Below are 16,313 nucleotides of genomic sequence, written 5' to 3' on the forward strand. Positions count from 1 at the left end.
AAAACCTTCTGTACTTTGGACTTGCTTTTACGTCTCTCAGCAATCATTTTTACATCCTTACAGTCTTGTACATAATAAAAGTTTCTGTTAACCAAATGTTTAACATCTTCCCTAATGCGAACACTCAGGACACTGAGACCTAAAAGGCTGTCCCATCTTTCCTGAATACACAGGAGACATACGTACATATGGACTTCAAAATAAACAATTTCCAGTTCTTTCACAATGTAAACATGATTATAATCACATACTCCGCACTTCCTCGGGGAACATTTTCCAGAACAAATCTCTCAAAGCCACAACCAAATTACCCAGGCAAAGTCGTGTGTGCCACTTAACCTTTTTTATCATTTCACAAGGTGATGACTTTTGAAAACTCAACCATTACACACTTGGAAACCAGCTCACGTTTAATTGTGACATTTTAAAACTGGACAACTGTTGTGACATCTCCCCTCCCCCATATTTAGTCTCTTTAAAATGACAGGAAAACACCAACCAACCACAGGCTTCATGGGTTTAATAAGTTTACCCCTTCGGTTCCTATCTGCAGCAGCCAGGATTCCTCTGATGTGCCCGGCAGCGGCCAGCAGCACACTTCGGCCCTCCCGAGTTCAAAGCACAGGTTCTCTGAGCAGTTGGTGCTGTGTGGCACTTGTCCGAAACTGGCACCTCCCTACAGCTGGGGAACTTTCAATGTACCAGTGGGGAGAAAAGCTTTGTCCCCTTCAAGGGGAAGAAACTCACTGCTCAAGACCCAGCAGATGTGGCTGTGAGGTCTTTCCTCCTGTCCCATCTCTTCGTTTTTTTTTTTGTTTTTTTTTTTTTTGCAGTGGAGCAAGAGAGACTAAAACCAAACCCGAGTTACAAGAAACAAGACAGTGATGGCTATAAAGGGAGTGACCAGGAGCTAATGAGATGCTCCTTCGCCTCCCACATCCAATATATGTGCTTCACAGAAAAACAACACAAAAATAACAGGTCCACAAAATACAACAGCTAGAATTACAAAATCCATTCATCCAGAGGGCGGTGGAAGGCAGGAAGGGGAGTCAGGAGGGTAAATGGCACAGGGAGAAAAAAAGTATTCCAATCAGTCCAGGCCCGGGGGGGCTGGCAAGTGCTAGAAAAGAGCTGCAGAAAAACCCGTGGTCCAGTCGGACCCACCGGTGTTAAAAACCCACACACTGGTGTCAGGAAGATTCTGCCTTACGCGCACCACAGACAAGGCTCCCAGTTCCTCCGAGAGAAGGGAATATGCAGAGGGCCCTTGGCAGAGCGGGTCGTGCCTTCTCTGGCAGAGGAGGTGACACGGAAAGGAGTCCCTTACAGCCTCCTCCCGACCCCACCCGTCCCCTCTGGACGGCAGACTCAGTGGCCTGCAGCAGCCTTCAGTTTGGCAGGAGACGGGTGAGGTGAAGGGGACTTCTCGGCCGAGGTGGAGCCACTCAGGGCAGACTGCAGATAGACCGTCTTGTGGAAAAGTCTGTTGCTCAGGAAAACCACCAAGGAGAAGAGGCGCAACTGGAAAAGGCTGAAAGGCAAGAGACCCACTTGTTAGGTTACCAGTTGATCAAACTTACTGTTATTACCTGAGAGCTTATCTAAGTTAAACTTTTTAAAATGATGCAGGGGAACACAGGACGACTGAAATGTGATCAAGGCAGCACAGACATTAGACACACGGGTTAGCAGGCAGCAACTACAGAGTGTGCTGCGCTGGGTCCAATGCAGTCAGGAATGCAATGGAATCACCACTGGGAGTGTCAAGGCTTCAAGGAAATAAAGTTACATTTCAGGTTAATTCAGATTTGAGGAGTACTTTTCCATGGCTGACTTTCAGGGTATAAACATCAAGCTACATCTGAAGACATCAAATACTATCTGTGCTTCATTTTCAAGAGTTTCAGAGGAAAGCCAATTACAGACATTGCAATTACACTAAGAGCGAGCCAGCACCCAAAGCGGATCTGAAATTTTTAATGCACGTATCCTCACAGACGTCACCAAAACTGATCAAAGATTAAACTGGTTTTTTTTTTAATGATAAAACTTGAGAAGAATTATTAGTGCTAAAGATTCACATTACTTTGTTTTACCATCCATAAACTCACGTAGCCAGATCATGTAGCCCACTATAAAAAAGTTTGCCATTCTTACAAAAATGGACTTACCCATAGGTGTTTCCAAGTGCCTTATGTTCAGTGAATTGTTCATTTTTTTTTAATTGTTTATTTGTGAGAGCAAGAGAGACAGGGAGAGAGCACATGCAAGAGAGGGGCTGAGAGGGAGGGAGACACAGAATCCGAAGCAAGATCCAGGCTCTGAACTCATGAACCATGAGATTATGACCTGAGCCAAAGTCCGATGCTCAACCGACTGAGCCACCCAGGTGTCTCAATGAATTAAATTTTAAGAATATTAAAATTTATGTATAATTTTATACATAAAATTGTATAAATTCTTTGAAACGCAATGTGCATGTATGTCTGGGAAAAATTGGGGGATGTATATTTCCAAAGCGTTTCTCTCTCATCATAGTATATATTAATATTTTCCTACAACGTAAGAGGTTATTTTTTAAAAAGTCTCATTTGTATAATTGCGATGTTATAGCCCCAATCCTTGACACAGACAGACAGCTTACGTTAGTGACTACACTTTAGCCAATACTGGCTGATACTTACTATGCTTTGCCAGGAGTCTTAGCTTCGTTGGCGCTGATGATGAATAGAGGAAAGAGGATGGAGAAGAGGCAGCCACTGTAAACAGAAGAAAAACAGTCACCTTCGTGACAGCCGTGACTTTGGCGGGAGGGATATTAGAAGCCCAAAGTGCCCTGCGTCCAGAGCTAACATCATGGCTTGATGAAATCTTAATCTTGCAACATCTCCGAAAAATTTTTTTTCCTAAGCACTAGCTACTTTTAACACTGCCCCAGAAGCAACATGAAAGAATACATATGGCATATAGGATTGTGCAGGCTAGATTTTAATGCTAACTGACAAACGTCTAGGACTATCTATTAAGGAGAAACAGTCTGCGGACCTCCTGATAGCCAAATAAGAATGGAAAAGGCCTACCACAGAACCAGGTATACGGCAGGTGCACCCTACAATGAGTCTTTATTTTTACTAGTCCCCGTCAAGTCCCTTGGGTCAAATTACCTGATAATATACGAGGACTGCATTGCTGTGAGGAAAGCCAAGGGCAAACCAAATCCAAAATAGTAAGGCCAATTCCGTTCTATGTTTGACAACCGCTGATGCATTTCAATTCCTAAAACAAGAGAGCCAGTACAATTAGATTGCTAATTTCCTTTTAGTCAAACGCCTCCATAGACAAATTATTTGAGGTCTGAGTTTTAGGTAGAGATCTGTCACGTAGAACAGTTAAAGCATACAAGTTGGAATTGTCTGAATATGATAAGGCTTCTGCACAAAGCTTTTCAGTTACTCAAGTCACAATTTCAAAGTTGCTAGGAATCATGAATTACATCGTCAGCATCCTTTGTCATGATTAGTCTTGAACAAAGATATCAAATAAAAGGGCAGCCATTCTCTAGAAATCAGTTAACCTTTTCCAAACATGGGACACCCAGACAAATAAATATGCCAAGGTCTTTTAAAACACCCCCAAAAGAATATGAAAGCAATGACGTCAAATTAATTTCTCTAATTCAGAATAATGATGCTCCTTTATGCCACCGTACGGCTCAGTCAGAGCTACATCAAATTAAGCAGCATGGAGACAATGTTACATCGCCGTATTGCCAGCAGCAAAGTTAAGGGTGAAAACCCCTTAAGTGTAAATTCCCTCTTGCCAAAGAGGCTACTTCTTTCCAAAGATGATCTGCCAATGGCCTTGGTACTGAACAGTTTATTTATTTATTTTTTAATGTTTTATTTATTTCTGAGAGAGAGAGAGAGAGAGAGAGAGAGAGAGAGAGAGACAGCAAGGTGGGGTCAGAGAGAAAGAGAGATACAGAATCTGAAACAGTCTTCAGGCTCTGAGCTAGCTGTCAGCACAGAGCCCGATGCAGGGCTCGAACCCACAAACCACGAGATCATGACCTGAGCCGAAGTCGGATTAACCAACTGAGCCACCCAGGCGCCCCAAGTACTGAACAGTTTAAGAAGTCTGCTCAGCAGCATTTCTAGACTGGACCTCCTACTTCGGAGTTTCTTTAGACGGACTCACCTTTATTGAACCAACGATATTCGAAGCAATACAGTGAGTAAAGAAGGGACATATGCAGAAGACTAACCAGCTGACCAACAAGGTGGATGGGAAAGAGACTCACAAACAGCCCCTGAAGAACAAATACGGAAAATCTTAATTGCAACGCTTCAGAGGACTAACGCTGTCCACCTGCCACTGAGTCCTCCCCCTCTGCCTAGATAGCCTCACAGCTGCTCCTCAAGTGACTCAACAGCAGGACAGCAGACAATGCCCATTGGCAGGGAAGAGCTGGTAAGTTCGTGCTGCTTATCATTTTATGATTTTTAAATTCTCTAGCTGTTTCTGTGAAAAAAATTATTTAAAAAGCATTACCTCCCATAAAGCGTATCTGCCCCCGTATAAATGCAAAGCCCTATCTTTGCAAAGCTCCCTTGGGTGAACCTTTTTTTTTTTTTTTTTTTTTTAATCTGCCCATGGACCCAGAAGGCCAGTCTCACCTGGATGAGGAAAAGAGCCTGCAGCAAAAGGTTGAAGAGCATGTCAGCAATTATTTTGCTGACACTAGGGAATGGGTGAGGCTTCCTCCCTGACACCTCAAATGCTAGATCAGCTATGTCCTGTAACAGAGAAAGCAGCTCACCAAAACATGAATAAGATGGCTTCACTATCCATTCTGAAAGCTAAGGCCACTGATCGGCCATTAGATCTGCCAGGTGAGAGAAGCCCCCAGGACATCTGGCAACGAGACGCTTTTGTGACGAGACAGTAATTCCAGTCTCCAAGAGCACAGTAATCACCCGTGGGCTGCACGGCCAACAAAGAGTGAGGCTATGAGACCATTACCGTGTGGCCACCACCCACGGTCTAACACCTGCCTCCCACCAACCCGCCATGCTGCAGCACCCACACGCCCTTCTGCTGAGGACCTACCTGAAACCAAATGGCATTGACAACTTTGCTAAGCACAAACAGAGGAAGCACCCAAAGAGCACTGAAGATGGATGTAAGGAAGAACTCCAGCCACGACCAAACATCTCCATGTAGTGATGGATCACCTAAGAAAGGGGGATGGAGAGGTGTCAGTGTCACTGGGGAAATGAAAACCAAAAAAAAATGAATATGGAGCCCTGAGTTGGTGACTATTCTCCCTCACCACACACACACACACACACACCCTTTGTTTCTTGCCAGCACACAACCATGACTACTTCAGATAGTTTTCCTCTACGTAAACACTTCAAATTCTAGCTACGGCTCTAATTCGAATCGTCCTAGCTATGTGCTGCTTACCTTGAGACAGGCCTGCTTCCCCTTACCGGGTGGTGACTATCAAGTCACAGTGCTTTAACAGCACACAGTATACAGGGCTTAAACCTGGGATTAAATCCCAGCTCGGCCCCTTACTAATGGTTTAACCTGAGCAACTAATTTCCATTTTCTCATCCATGAAAATGATGACTGTAACAGTACCCAATTAAAGGGCTGTTGAGAGGCCTGAGCTAAAAACAGCTGAAGCTCCCGGTACACGGGAGTGTTCGATAAACGGAGAGAGAAGGGGACAATCCCTCCCGCCTCCGCCCCAGGCACACGGCACGCAGCAATGCATATACTTACCAATAATTTGGGCTGTTACTGACTGCAGTACAGGAATAAACACTCGATAAAACAATAGGAGACTTAACTAAAGGAAAGAATAAAGAAAACATTAAAAGCTCGTCTTTAAAAAGAGTTCCAAGTTTCAGTCATTTTCCAGAAGGAGGCACCTTTTCAAGGAGCCCTGAAGAGGCACCAAAACCGGACCCGGCCTCCTCTAAGGTACAAACCTGACATTGCTTGTGAAAACAGAGACCTGCTTGGGGACACAGATGAACATTTTACATAGTATTCAGACCAAAATACGGGCATATGCTAAAAACGTAATATTTTCTTAAGTAAACATCTGAAAACATCTGCGAAATGTTTGGATTAAGACAAGCTGGGTTATATAGAATTCCAGATCCCCTCCCCAAATTTCACTACCTGTTCTTCAAATTACTCAAATTTCACTTAAGCCCGTGTTGGCTCTCAGTTAACTCTAGGCAACATTTTCTTGTGTGTGTTTTCAGTAGTCATCAGTTCTACCAGAATGATAAGACCAGGTGCAAGGATAACCTTGCTCTTGTCCTTCTGCCTTCCCCTTCTGATCTCCTATAGCTGCTCTTCTCCAAAATGCCCCATGTCAAGAGAAAACTGTTACCTCTAACATTAAAACTTGTGAATGAGTTGTTTTTTAAAAATTAAAAGTGTATATTCAGGGTTATCCCTGACATTTATATACAAGCGTTCTTCCAGTGGAAATAAAATCATTGCAGCTGCACAGAGTCCCAGTTATAGTCTTAAGCATGTACCATCAGGTGAAAGCTATTTGTGTCTGTTTCAAGAAAAGAACTGACAACTATTAACGGAGCAACAATCTGAAGATGTTTACAAGGCACCTGGCAATTGAGGAAAAAGAACTCACCCAGAATACTCCACCATTCCAAGCGCAGCACTGGAAAATTCTACTAACGATACGCGGCTCACTGGAAAAGATCACATGTATTCAGCTCATAAGGCACACAGGCTATTTCCAAATCATCATCCAGTCATTCTCCACCACTTTATACCTTTTGGTGGTTACCACTATTTTTCTAGCACCTACGGCTCTCCCAATGTCCTCCCAGTGTCCATGAGAAATGGTTAAAAATATTTCTAGGGGCAGGGGCGCCTGGGTGGTTCAGTCGGTTGAGTGGCCGACTTTGGCTCAGGTCATGATCTCATAGTTCGTGGGTTCGAGCCCCGCGTTGGGCTCTGTGCTGACAGCTAGTTCAGAGCCTGGAGCCTGCTTCGGATTCTGTGTCTCCCTCTCTCTCTGACCCTCCCCTGCTCATGCTCTCTCTCTCTGAGAAATAAAAAAACATTAAAAAATATATATTTCTAGGGGCACCTGAGTGGCTCAGTTGGTCAGGTGGTTAAATGTCCAACTTTGATTCAGGTCATGATCTCATGGTTCCTGAGTTCGGGCCCTGTACTGGGCTCCCTGCTGTCAGTGCAGAGCCTGCTTCGGATATCTGTCTCCCTCTCTCTTGGCTCCTCCTCAACTCACACGGGAGAGCTTTCTCCCGCGCATTCTCTCCCTGTCTCAAAAATACATAAACATTAAAGAAAACTATTTCTAGGAGAGCAGATTTTCTTTTAATGTTTTTTGCAGTTCTCTATTCACCATTCTGTCTTTTTAAAACCCCATGACGTTATTTTTTAAATGTTAGTTTATATAAATCTCTGCATTCTTTTAAAAATTTTTTTAAAACACTTGTTTGTTTGGAGGGTGGGGGTACGATCCCACGACCCTGAGATCACAACCTGAGCCAAACTCAAAAGAGTCGGAAACGACCAACCAAGCCACCCAGGTGCCCCAAAACACCATATTTTGAGCAAGCATTATTGGTAGACCTTAGTTTAATTCAATATGGGGGGAGAAAAGAGTCACCTGTAACATTTTTTTGGAAAAAAGTGCAAAGAAGAAAGGTGGTACTGAAACTCCAAGTGACTACATAAAGTGTTCCTTCTACACTAAGGACCAGTCACTGCCTGAAGCGCCTTCCCCCTCAGACATCTTCGACATCAGTGCCTCCTTACCTCTCTTGCTTCCTTTCTATACTTTGGGCTCTCCTCTGCGCCAGGACGCTGCTTGCCCTTCTTCGACGCTGCTCCTCTCTCTTTTGCTGAATCCGAGCATCTAGCTTTGAGATGGTACAAATTCCCCAGATGGAGTCTTTGATTCCCTATATTAAACAGGGAGGAATACCCATCAGGAAACTTCCAAACTACATAAAGTGACATAACAGTGGAAACTATTGAACTTTCTCTGCTACGTGGCTTAAAGGAGCCTTAATCTTTTGATATAGTTCAAAATTTATAGGAGTTATAAGAACAGAACTTCCAAATACCCCTTTTTCAGATTTGCCAAGTAATAATAAATGTGGCAAATTAATTATTTACGCTTATACACATTTTTCCTGTATCAGAATGTGTATTTCTAAGAAGGAAATTCTTCCATATAACCACAAGTTACCAACTCAAGAAATTTAATACCATAATACTGGCCCCCTACAGCATGTTTACCCTTTATGTGTCAGAAACCAGTTCAGAATCATACACTACCTTTAGCTGTCATGTCTCTTTAGCTTCTTTCAATCAGAAATAGCCCCTCAGCCTGTCTTTCTTCTTGAAATACAGAGGCCAGTTATTTCATGTTATTCCCTCAATTTAGGTCCACTCACAATTAGACCCAGGCTACCCCAATTTGGGAAGGACTATCACAGAAGTGCTGGTGGGCCCTTCCCTTCTGTATTACATCCAGAGACACATGACATCTGTCTGCCCTTGCCAGTCATGTGAATTTTACATACTAGGTCAAGGTGCTGTCCAGCTTCTCCACTGTATGGTTGCAAACTTTTCATCTTGCAATTCATCGGCTATGGGTGGGCAGACAGTGCTGAGACCAGGCAAGTATCCTGCTAATCAAATTTTCTCCCCTAGATTTAGTACCCACTGACAATTCCTGCTCAAACCAAGCTTGAAGAACATGGCTGCAAAACAGTGGCTTTCCAATCCCTCCACACTTAAGACTACAAAGCCTGGTTATTACCCTCCCGTATCTTCCTTCAGTAGAAATCAAAGGCCTCTAGTATGTCCTCTATCCTGTGCTAAACTCTAGTGATACCAAGGACAAATTAGACACTGGTCTCTAGCAAGGACCAGGGGCTGGACCATAGCTGGAAAAAGACACAAAGAAATCATTGCTGTAAAATGTGAATAGCTGCAGGGTTAAGAGCATGCCACATAAGACAGACAACATGGCAGTATAGGTGGAGAAAAACATGTCCTTGAAGAGTGTACGGATAGGGGAGAAGGTTAAGTCTATTCAGACAGTGACACAGGCTCTTGACAACCGTATTGGAAGAGGTCCAATGGCGGAAAAGTTTCAGTTAGTGCCTATCACCCAGTTCCAAAATCTACATCCATCCATCCATCCATCCATCCACATATTAAACATCTTCAATGAGTCAGACATTGGTCATATAAAAATGCTCAAGAAATGTGTAAGTTAGCAGGAAGAGTATACAACCAAAAAACCAAAAAAAGTTTAAAATACGTGCCCCAACAGGTTTATTTCCAGGACAGAATGGCAGCACTGGGGTATTCAATCTCACAAAGAAAAGGCAGGAAAAAGACATTAATTCTGGAAGCAAAGGCCAAGCTGGACCCAAAAATGGAATCCTTAACTATTATTATTAGCTAAACAAACTTGAGAGATAACTGCCAGGACACATAAAAACGGGAATGGGCAAATGGTTACGTACCAACCACTGATAGCATAAAGTGGCAGTGTGCACCTGATCTTTGACTTACTAGGTCTTATTTTGCTTTTAAGCTCTAAATCTTCCACCAATTGTTTAAATATTTAAGGTAGCTGACGGGATCCTCACCTCTGAGAGGTTTACAGTCTACCGGAGCACACATTAAATACATCGTAGACCTGATCCAGAGCTGGAATTTTACAGCACAAGAATGGCAAGATGAGGTAAAAGTATTAAAGTAGATCTCATTGCATGAAGTCTCTTTGATCCTTCTGAGATACTCCAATTCCCTCTTTCACTCAAAAGTGTAATAAACTTTTAAGCACTCCTGCTGGGAGCCGCACTGGCCTCTATGGATGGCAGTCACAGCAAGGAAATGGCAGTGTTTGCACAGCTACTGCCATGAGAAATGAAAACTGATATCTCCTGCTACTACTGGCTCATGTTGTGCTGGTATTGACCAGGCCTCACAATATTCCATATCAGACCCATATTCTGAACACAGATACCTCATAAGGAAAAGCATATTCCTGCCTTTACAAGAGAGATTTTAGATGAAAGCTCTACGGATGATTGTCAAAAGGCTCTTCCTGAGGGCCTTGCAGATCCAAGACTTAGGGGGTTAAGAACACAAGAATTACAACTGAGCCTGGCCCCGAGACAAAGAGCCTAATTTAGAGTTAAGGTACAGATAAGGGCAGAACTTAAGTTAATACTTACACCTTCTCCTAATTGGTGATGTAGGGCAGTCCCTTCCCCAAGGCCTACTTTCTGCAAACACCCTCCCTTACAGGTGGCTAGGATGAGGATAGATAAGAGAGTAGCTAAAGCATTACCCACAAACAAAAGGCTGACACATTTAGGGCCTCCATGGTGTTCACACATTCAGCATCAAATAGGTTTCCACAAACAACTTATTAACCAACTCAAAAACATACATTTGAGAGTCAGACAGAATGACTCTTAGCCCATCTATACACTTAACCTATGACCTAACCTTAGCGTTATTAACTTAGAACAAATATGTATCCTGTCTTTTACTAAGAATACCCTAATTCTCTAGTTATAAGATTTACTTAACCTCACTATAATTGCAATAGTTCTGCAAGAATATTTCTGTAAAACCTGCTTCTGTACACTTTCTAAAGCATCTTATCACAAAGAGCTATCCATTGTAAAAATTCCTTTTTCTGATGTCATGTTATCATTTAACCTATAAATAAAGACACCAAAACCGACAGGACAGAGATGCCTGCCTGGTGATCAGAAAGGATCTCGGGGCTCTCTCACTCTCTTTCGCCGACACCGTCCATCCTTCAGGGACCCCTGGACCTGTCGGAGCCGGCGCGGCCTCCGGCACACTCCCATTGAGGAAGGACACTCCCCCCCATCACCCATGTGAATGGGCCTCTCCCCTGCTCCCAGGAATACAGCTACATGGGCTACAACCAGGGAATCAAGCCTCAGACATCCACTTATGACGGAACTGTGTACTTGTGGTTAATTTGGGTTACTAAATCCTTAACAGATATTTAAGGGACAGTTTCCTAGAGTATCATCATCTGCACCGTGTAGAATGGGGAGAAAATAGGTTCTGTGATGCAAATGTGAATAAAGTAGTTTAGGTAATAGTACTGTATCAATGTTCACTGTTTAATTTTGACCAGTGGACCAAGGTTACATAAAATTACATTAGGGGAAGCTGGTGAAGGATACAGGGCAACTCTTGGTACTCTCTTGCAACTTTTCTGTAAGTCTAAAATTATTCTAACTAAAAGGTTGGGTGTTTTTTTTTAATAGAAGTATCAATATACTCTTTTTTTTGAGAGAAAGAAAGAGGGCGCAAGTCAGGGAGGGGCAGAGAGAGAGATAATCCCATGAGGAGCAGAGAAAGAGTGAGAGGAGAGTGAGATAGAGAATGAAGGCTCACCCCCAAGCAAGGTTCATGCTCAAGGGCTTGAGCTCATGAATGTGAGCTCATAACATAAGCCAAAGTCAGATAGTTAATGACTGAGCCACCTAGGTGCCCCCAAAATAAAAAGCTTTTTATTTATTTCTTTTAATGTTTATTCATTTTTTGAGAGTGAGAGAAACAGAGCAAAAGCTGGGGAGGGGCAGAGGGGGCAGAGGAAGAGGGAGTCACAGAATCCGAAGCACGGTGCAGGCTCTGAGCTGTCAGCACAGGGCCTGCAGCGAGGCTCAAACTCATGAGCCGAGAGATTATGACCTGAGCCAAAGTTGGATGCTTACCTGAGCCACCCAGGCACCCCCACTAATAAGTTTTTTAAAGAAAAAGCTCTGGAGCCAAACTCCCCAACATTCCAACACTAGAGACATGCAGTAGATAGGTCTCCCAAGCTTCCGGAAGACGCAAAATCATACTTAATCTCCTGAGTAGTATGGATGAGAATGAAAACTTGCATGTGAAGAACCCAACAAATTTAATAAAAATCCCTCCCAAAACCTAAAAGATTTCCTAGTCAGCTCCTGTAGCAAAAAGACCAAGCGATGACTCAATGACATACTCACCCTGGCGAGGTCCTGGAGAAAGGTTTTGACACTGTCAGCCATCTCTTCACCACCCAAACTACCAACTACACAGAGGAGAGAGAAGCGTCTCAGAATCTTTCATCATGAAGGACCTGGAAACAGATGGAGCATAATACAGATAAGTTACTTCACATACATTTCTACCTGATGCTGTTTTCCACGTACAGCTCTACTAAGAGCGCACCAGGTTCTGGCACTCCCGAAGATACTAAGGACACTTGTAACAGCTGAAACCTGAAAGCAACACCATTTTCTTTAAATGTTTATTTTGAGAGAGAAAGTAACCATGTGAGCAGGGGAGAAACGGGGGTGGGGGGGTGGGGGGGGAGGGATGAGGAGAGAGAGAGGGAGGGAGAGAATCCCAAGAAGGCTCCATGCTCAGTGTGGAGCTGGATGTGGGGTCAAGCTCACAATCGTGAGATCATGCATGACCTGGCAGCCTCCTGGGTGCCCCAAGCAATACAAATTTTAAGTTACTTCCCACTCTTTCACTTTTATATGGGGTTAAGTGTGCTCTTGGACCAGAGTCTCCTCTATGGGCCTTGATGGCCCTAACTATCCCTCCTACACATCCCAAATACTTGAGGATTTGGTGACTGAAATTACATTTCAGTATCCTCTTAAGCGATACTTATGCTCGATGTATAACCTCAAACAGTTGAATGAAAACAGAAGAGCAAGATGAAAATTCTAGGAAAAATTCCTAAGTATGCACTTCATGCACAGGGTTCTCTAGTATACAAGTAAGCTTAAGGTACAGTGTGAACCTGTCCACCTAGACCATCAAATAGGCCTCCCTCTGTTTTCAACTATATATATACACACACAATTTTATTAGCATGCAAGAAATAATGGACTATAAACTAGGTCAAAAAAGTTCAAGTGTATAAACATTCTTTTTAATACTATAGCTTTCTAGGGGTGGCTGGGTGGCTCAGTCAGTTGAGCGTCCGACTTTGGCTCAGGTCATGATCTCGCAGTTTGTGAGTTGGAGCCCTGCGTCGGGCTCTGTGCTGACAGTTCAGAGCCTGGAGCCTGCTTCACGTTCTGTGTCTCCCTCCCTCTCTGTTCCTCCCCCGCTCACGCTCTTGTCTTTGTCTCAAAAAGAAACATTAAAAATTTTTAAAACAGGGGCGCCTGGGTGGCTTAGTCGGTTAAGCGTCCGACTTTCGCTTAGGTCATGATCTCGCGGTTCGTGGGTTCGAGCCCCGCGTCGGGCTCTGTGCTGACTGCCAGCTCAGAGCCAGGAGCCTGTTTCAGTCTGTGACTCCCTCTCTCTCTGACCTTCCCCTGCTCACGCTGTCTCTCTCTCTCCTAGAAATAAATAAAACATTAAAAAAAAAAAAAATTTTTTTTTAACATTTTATTTTATTTTTATTTCTAGGAGAGAGAGAGAGAGAGCGAGAGCGAGAGAGAGAGCGCGTGAGCAGGGGAGGGTCAGAGAGAGAGGGAGTCACAGACTGAAACAGGCTCCAGGCTCTGAGCTGGCAGTCAGCACAGAGCCCGACGCGGGGCTCGAACCCACGAACCGCGAGATCATGACCTAAGCGAAAGTCGGACGCTTAACCGACTAAGCCACCCAGGCGCCCCTAAAAAAAATTTTTAAACAAAAACACTATAGCTTTCTCATTTTATGTAGGTCTCAAGTGAATGAGAAATCTAGCTTCAAAAATTATGACAGAATTTCACAAGCATCTTGTATAAAACTTTCAAATCATAAGCACATTGTCTGTCACGTATATAACCACTTCAAACTGTACTTTGACCCAACTGGACTAGTGCCACCCAGAACCAGAAGAACAAGGAATATAGTGGTAGGAAGGCAACTTTCACAGCACCACGTGTACCATCTGCTCCTGAGGTCAAATCCCATTACTTCGGAATAAAGAGGTTTCTAGGGTAAGAAACATCTGTTAATACTCCTAGTTGAAAATAAAAATACCTGAGTGAGAGGATAACTCCCTGCCAGGTGAATAGTAACTGTTCAGTGATGATACATGATACTAGTTTGTAAACACTATCATGGATTCATTCTTAACCAGCTGCCTTCTCATCTATAAATTAAGGATCTTAAAATTCTCCATAGCTGTAACATGAAAATAGTCACTTCTACATAAACAGAATCCCACTAAAGAATAAACTAGCTTAGGAGTTTAAGGAAGCCAATCACTTTGGATTTCTCACAGGGCACGGACAAGTAGCGTGAAAGCACGGCAGTTCTCCTCCAGTAAAACAGCTGCGTTATATGAACTGTGGCCATGAACACCTGGCTTCCGCATGTACAAGTGGCAGGTGACCTAGTGGCCAACAGCAGCCTTGGCAGGACAAGTCACTTCAATTTTCTACGGAGACCTAACACCCTTCCTTCAGGAATCCTTGGTGAAATTGCCCAGCTTGACAAAAAGCTGAAGCATGGAGAAAAACAGCACTTGCCACAATTTAAGACCACACAGGAGGAATTTTACAATCGAGCTGGAAGGAAAGAAGATGGATCTGGTTCTCATCACTTTGCAGCTGGAGGAACTGAGTCTCCGAACTTAAATGGCTTGCTCAAGATCACAGTAAGTAAAAGGCTACTGCGAACTTCAAAACTCTGGCATTCTGACCCTCCATCGGGGCTTCTTTTCCCTTCAGCTTTGCAATTCGTTTCTTTAGCCCGAGCATCCCATGGGCAACTTCTCTTGAGCCTGGATCTACCGACGGCCATTAGATTCCCAGCAGTCATGAAAACTTATTAAGCATCTGAGGCACAGTCCTGTCCTTTCATTCCTAAGCCAAGCCCAAGGCCGGAAAGCAGGAAGCTTTCTGTACCACACCAAGTACAGAAAGGGTGAGAGCATCCTCACTTCTCACGGGGGCTCCACGGATTGCCTCGAGTCCACGGAGTCGGACGCGTCTCCGCGGTAGCTCCTTGCCAATTTCGACCGGAAACGAGTCTCCCCCCGCAACCCAGCAGTGCACGAGGTGCGGGGCACGCTCACCTCCGGTCACACGCAGAGCTAAACATAGACGCGCCGCACCTGGGGCAGCGCCTCGCGCCGGGTGGCGGGCTGCGTCCCGCGCCCCGGCCCGACTCCGCTCGGGCCCGCACCTTCCAGCCAGGGGTCCCCTCCCGAAGCCCCTACCCGGAACCCCGCACCTCCGCGCTCGGGGCCTCGCTGTCCTCGGACGCCCTCACGAGCCCCCGCCTCGCAGGGCCCCAGCCGCGCGCCCCTAGCGCGCCGCCAGGGGCCTGGCCCAGCCAGTCTGCACCTACCCGGCCGCTCCGCCGCCCGGCCCCTCGCCCACCGCGGGCCCGCTCGTCTCCTCCTGGCCCCTCCGCGCCCGGCCGCCAGCTGCCGCCCGGGCGCTCCCAGGGCCGGGGCCGCTGCGCCCGCACTGGGCATGCCCGGGCCGCACGGGGCCGCTGGGAAGTCGGGCGGGCGCAGAGCCGAGCGGAGACGAGCCGAGCGGAGACGAGCCGAGCCACGCCGCGCAGCCCCGGGTGGAGGGGGCGGGGCCGCAGCGGCGGAGGGGGCGGGGCCACGCGGGGCGGCTGAGCCTGGGAAATGCAGTCCGCGAGCGGGGCCCCGCCCATCCCGCGCCACGTGCGCGGACGCCGAGGACCGCCGGGCGCTCTTCCCAGACCGCTTTCCTCGTCCAGTCCTGCCCGATACCTCACCCGGTTCTTTGCCCTCCCCAGCTGACTCCTGCATGGTTGCTTGTCCTTCTAAAATCCTACGAAGCCTAACAACAGGAGAACGAAATAGAGGTCACCTTGGTTTATCTAGTTGGAGATTTCTGTAAGCAAAGGGTGTTAAGCAAGATGGGTTTATTCCAAGAACATTAAGAACAGGGCAATTCGCTATGCAGTTTGGCTGCATTGAGTGTGTACTCTGACGGCAAAGTGATGGTTGGGATTAAAAATTTTTAAATAAAGTGAAATAAAACCGGGGCGCCTGGGTGGCTTAGTCGGTTGGGCGTCCGACTTTCGCTTGGGTCATGATCTCGTGGTTCGTGGGTTCGAGCCCCGCGTCGGGCTCTGTGCTGACTGCCGGCTCGGAGCCTGGAGCCTGTTTCAGTCTGTGACTCCCTCTCTCTCTGACCCTCCCCTGCTCATGCTGTCTCTCTCTCTCCTAGAAATAAATAAAACATTTAAAAAAAAAAAAGCGAAATAAAACCTTTTCGTCTCCATCGCCACCAATCTATTTTTACCCCGGG

General features: G+C 45.4%; 1 protein-coding gene across 1 annotated transcript; it reads right to left on the minus strand.

Moving 5' to 3' along the window:
- Positions 1–392: 392 nt before the first annotated feature.
- On the minus strand, positions 393–15,581 carry EI24 (EI24 autophagy associated transmembrane protein). Its single transcript, XM_039250242.1, has 11 exons — positions 15,370–15,581; positions 12,093–12,205; positions 7,840–7,985; positions 6,683–6,743; positions 5,797–5,863; positions 5,113–5,237; positions 4,680–4,799; positions 4,201–4,312; positions 3,168–3,279; positions 2,688–2,762; positions 393–1,534 (listed from the first exon to the last, which is right to left on the minus strand). The coding sequence occupies exons 2-11, from the start codon at positions 12,132–12,134 to the stop codon at positions 1,372–1,374; spliced, it is 1,023 nt and encodes a 340-aa protein (XP_039106173.1). The 5' UTR covers positions 12,135–12,205; positions 15,370–15,581; the 3' UTR covers positions 393–1,371.
- Between the last annotated feature and the right edge of the window lie 732 nt (positions 15,582–16,313).

The sequence above is a fragment of the Hyaena hyaena genome, unplaced genomic scaffold (assembly GCF_003009895.1).
Source record: "Hyaena hyaena isolate Hyena2069 unplaced genomic scaffold, ASM300989v1 scaffold_364, whole genome shotgun sequence".
NCBI classification, from domain to species: domain Eukaryota; kingdom Metazoa; phylum Chordata; class Mammalia; order Carnivora; family Hyaenidae; genus Hyaena; species Hyaena hyaena.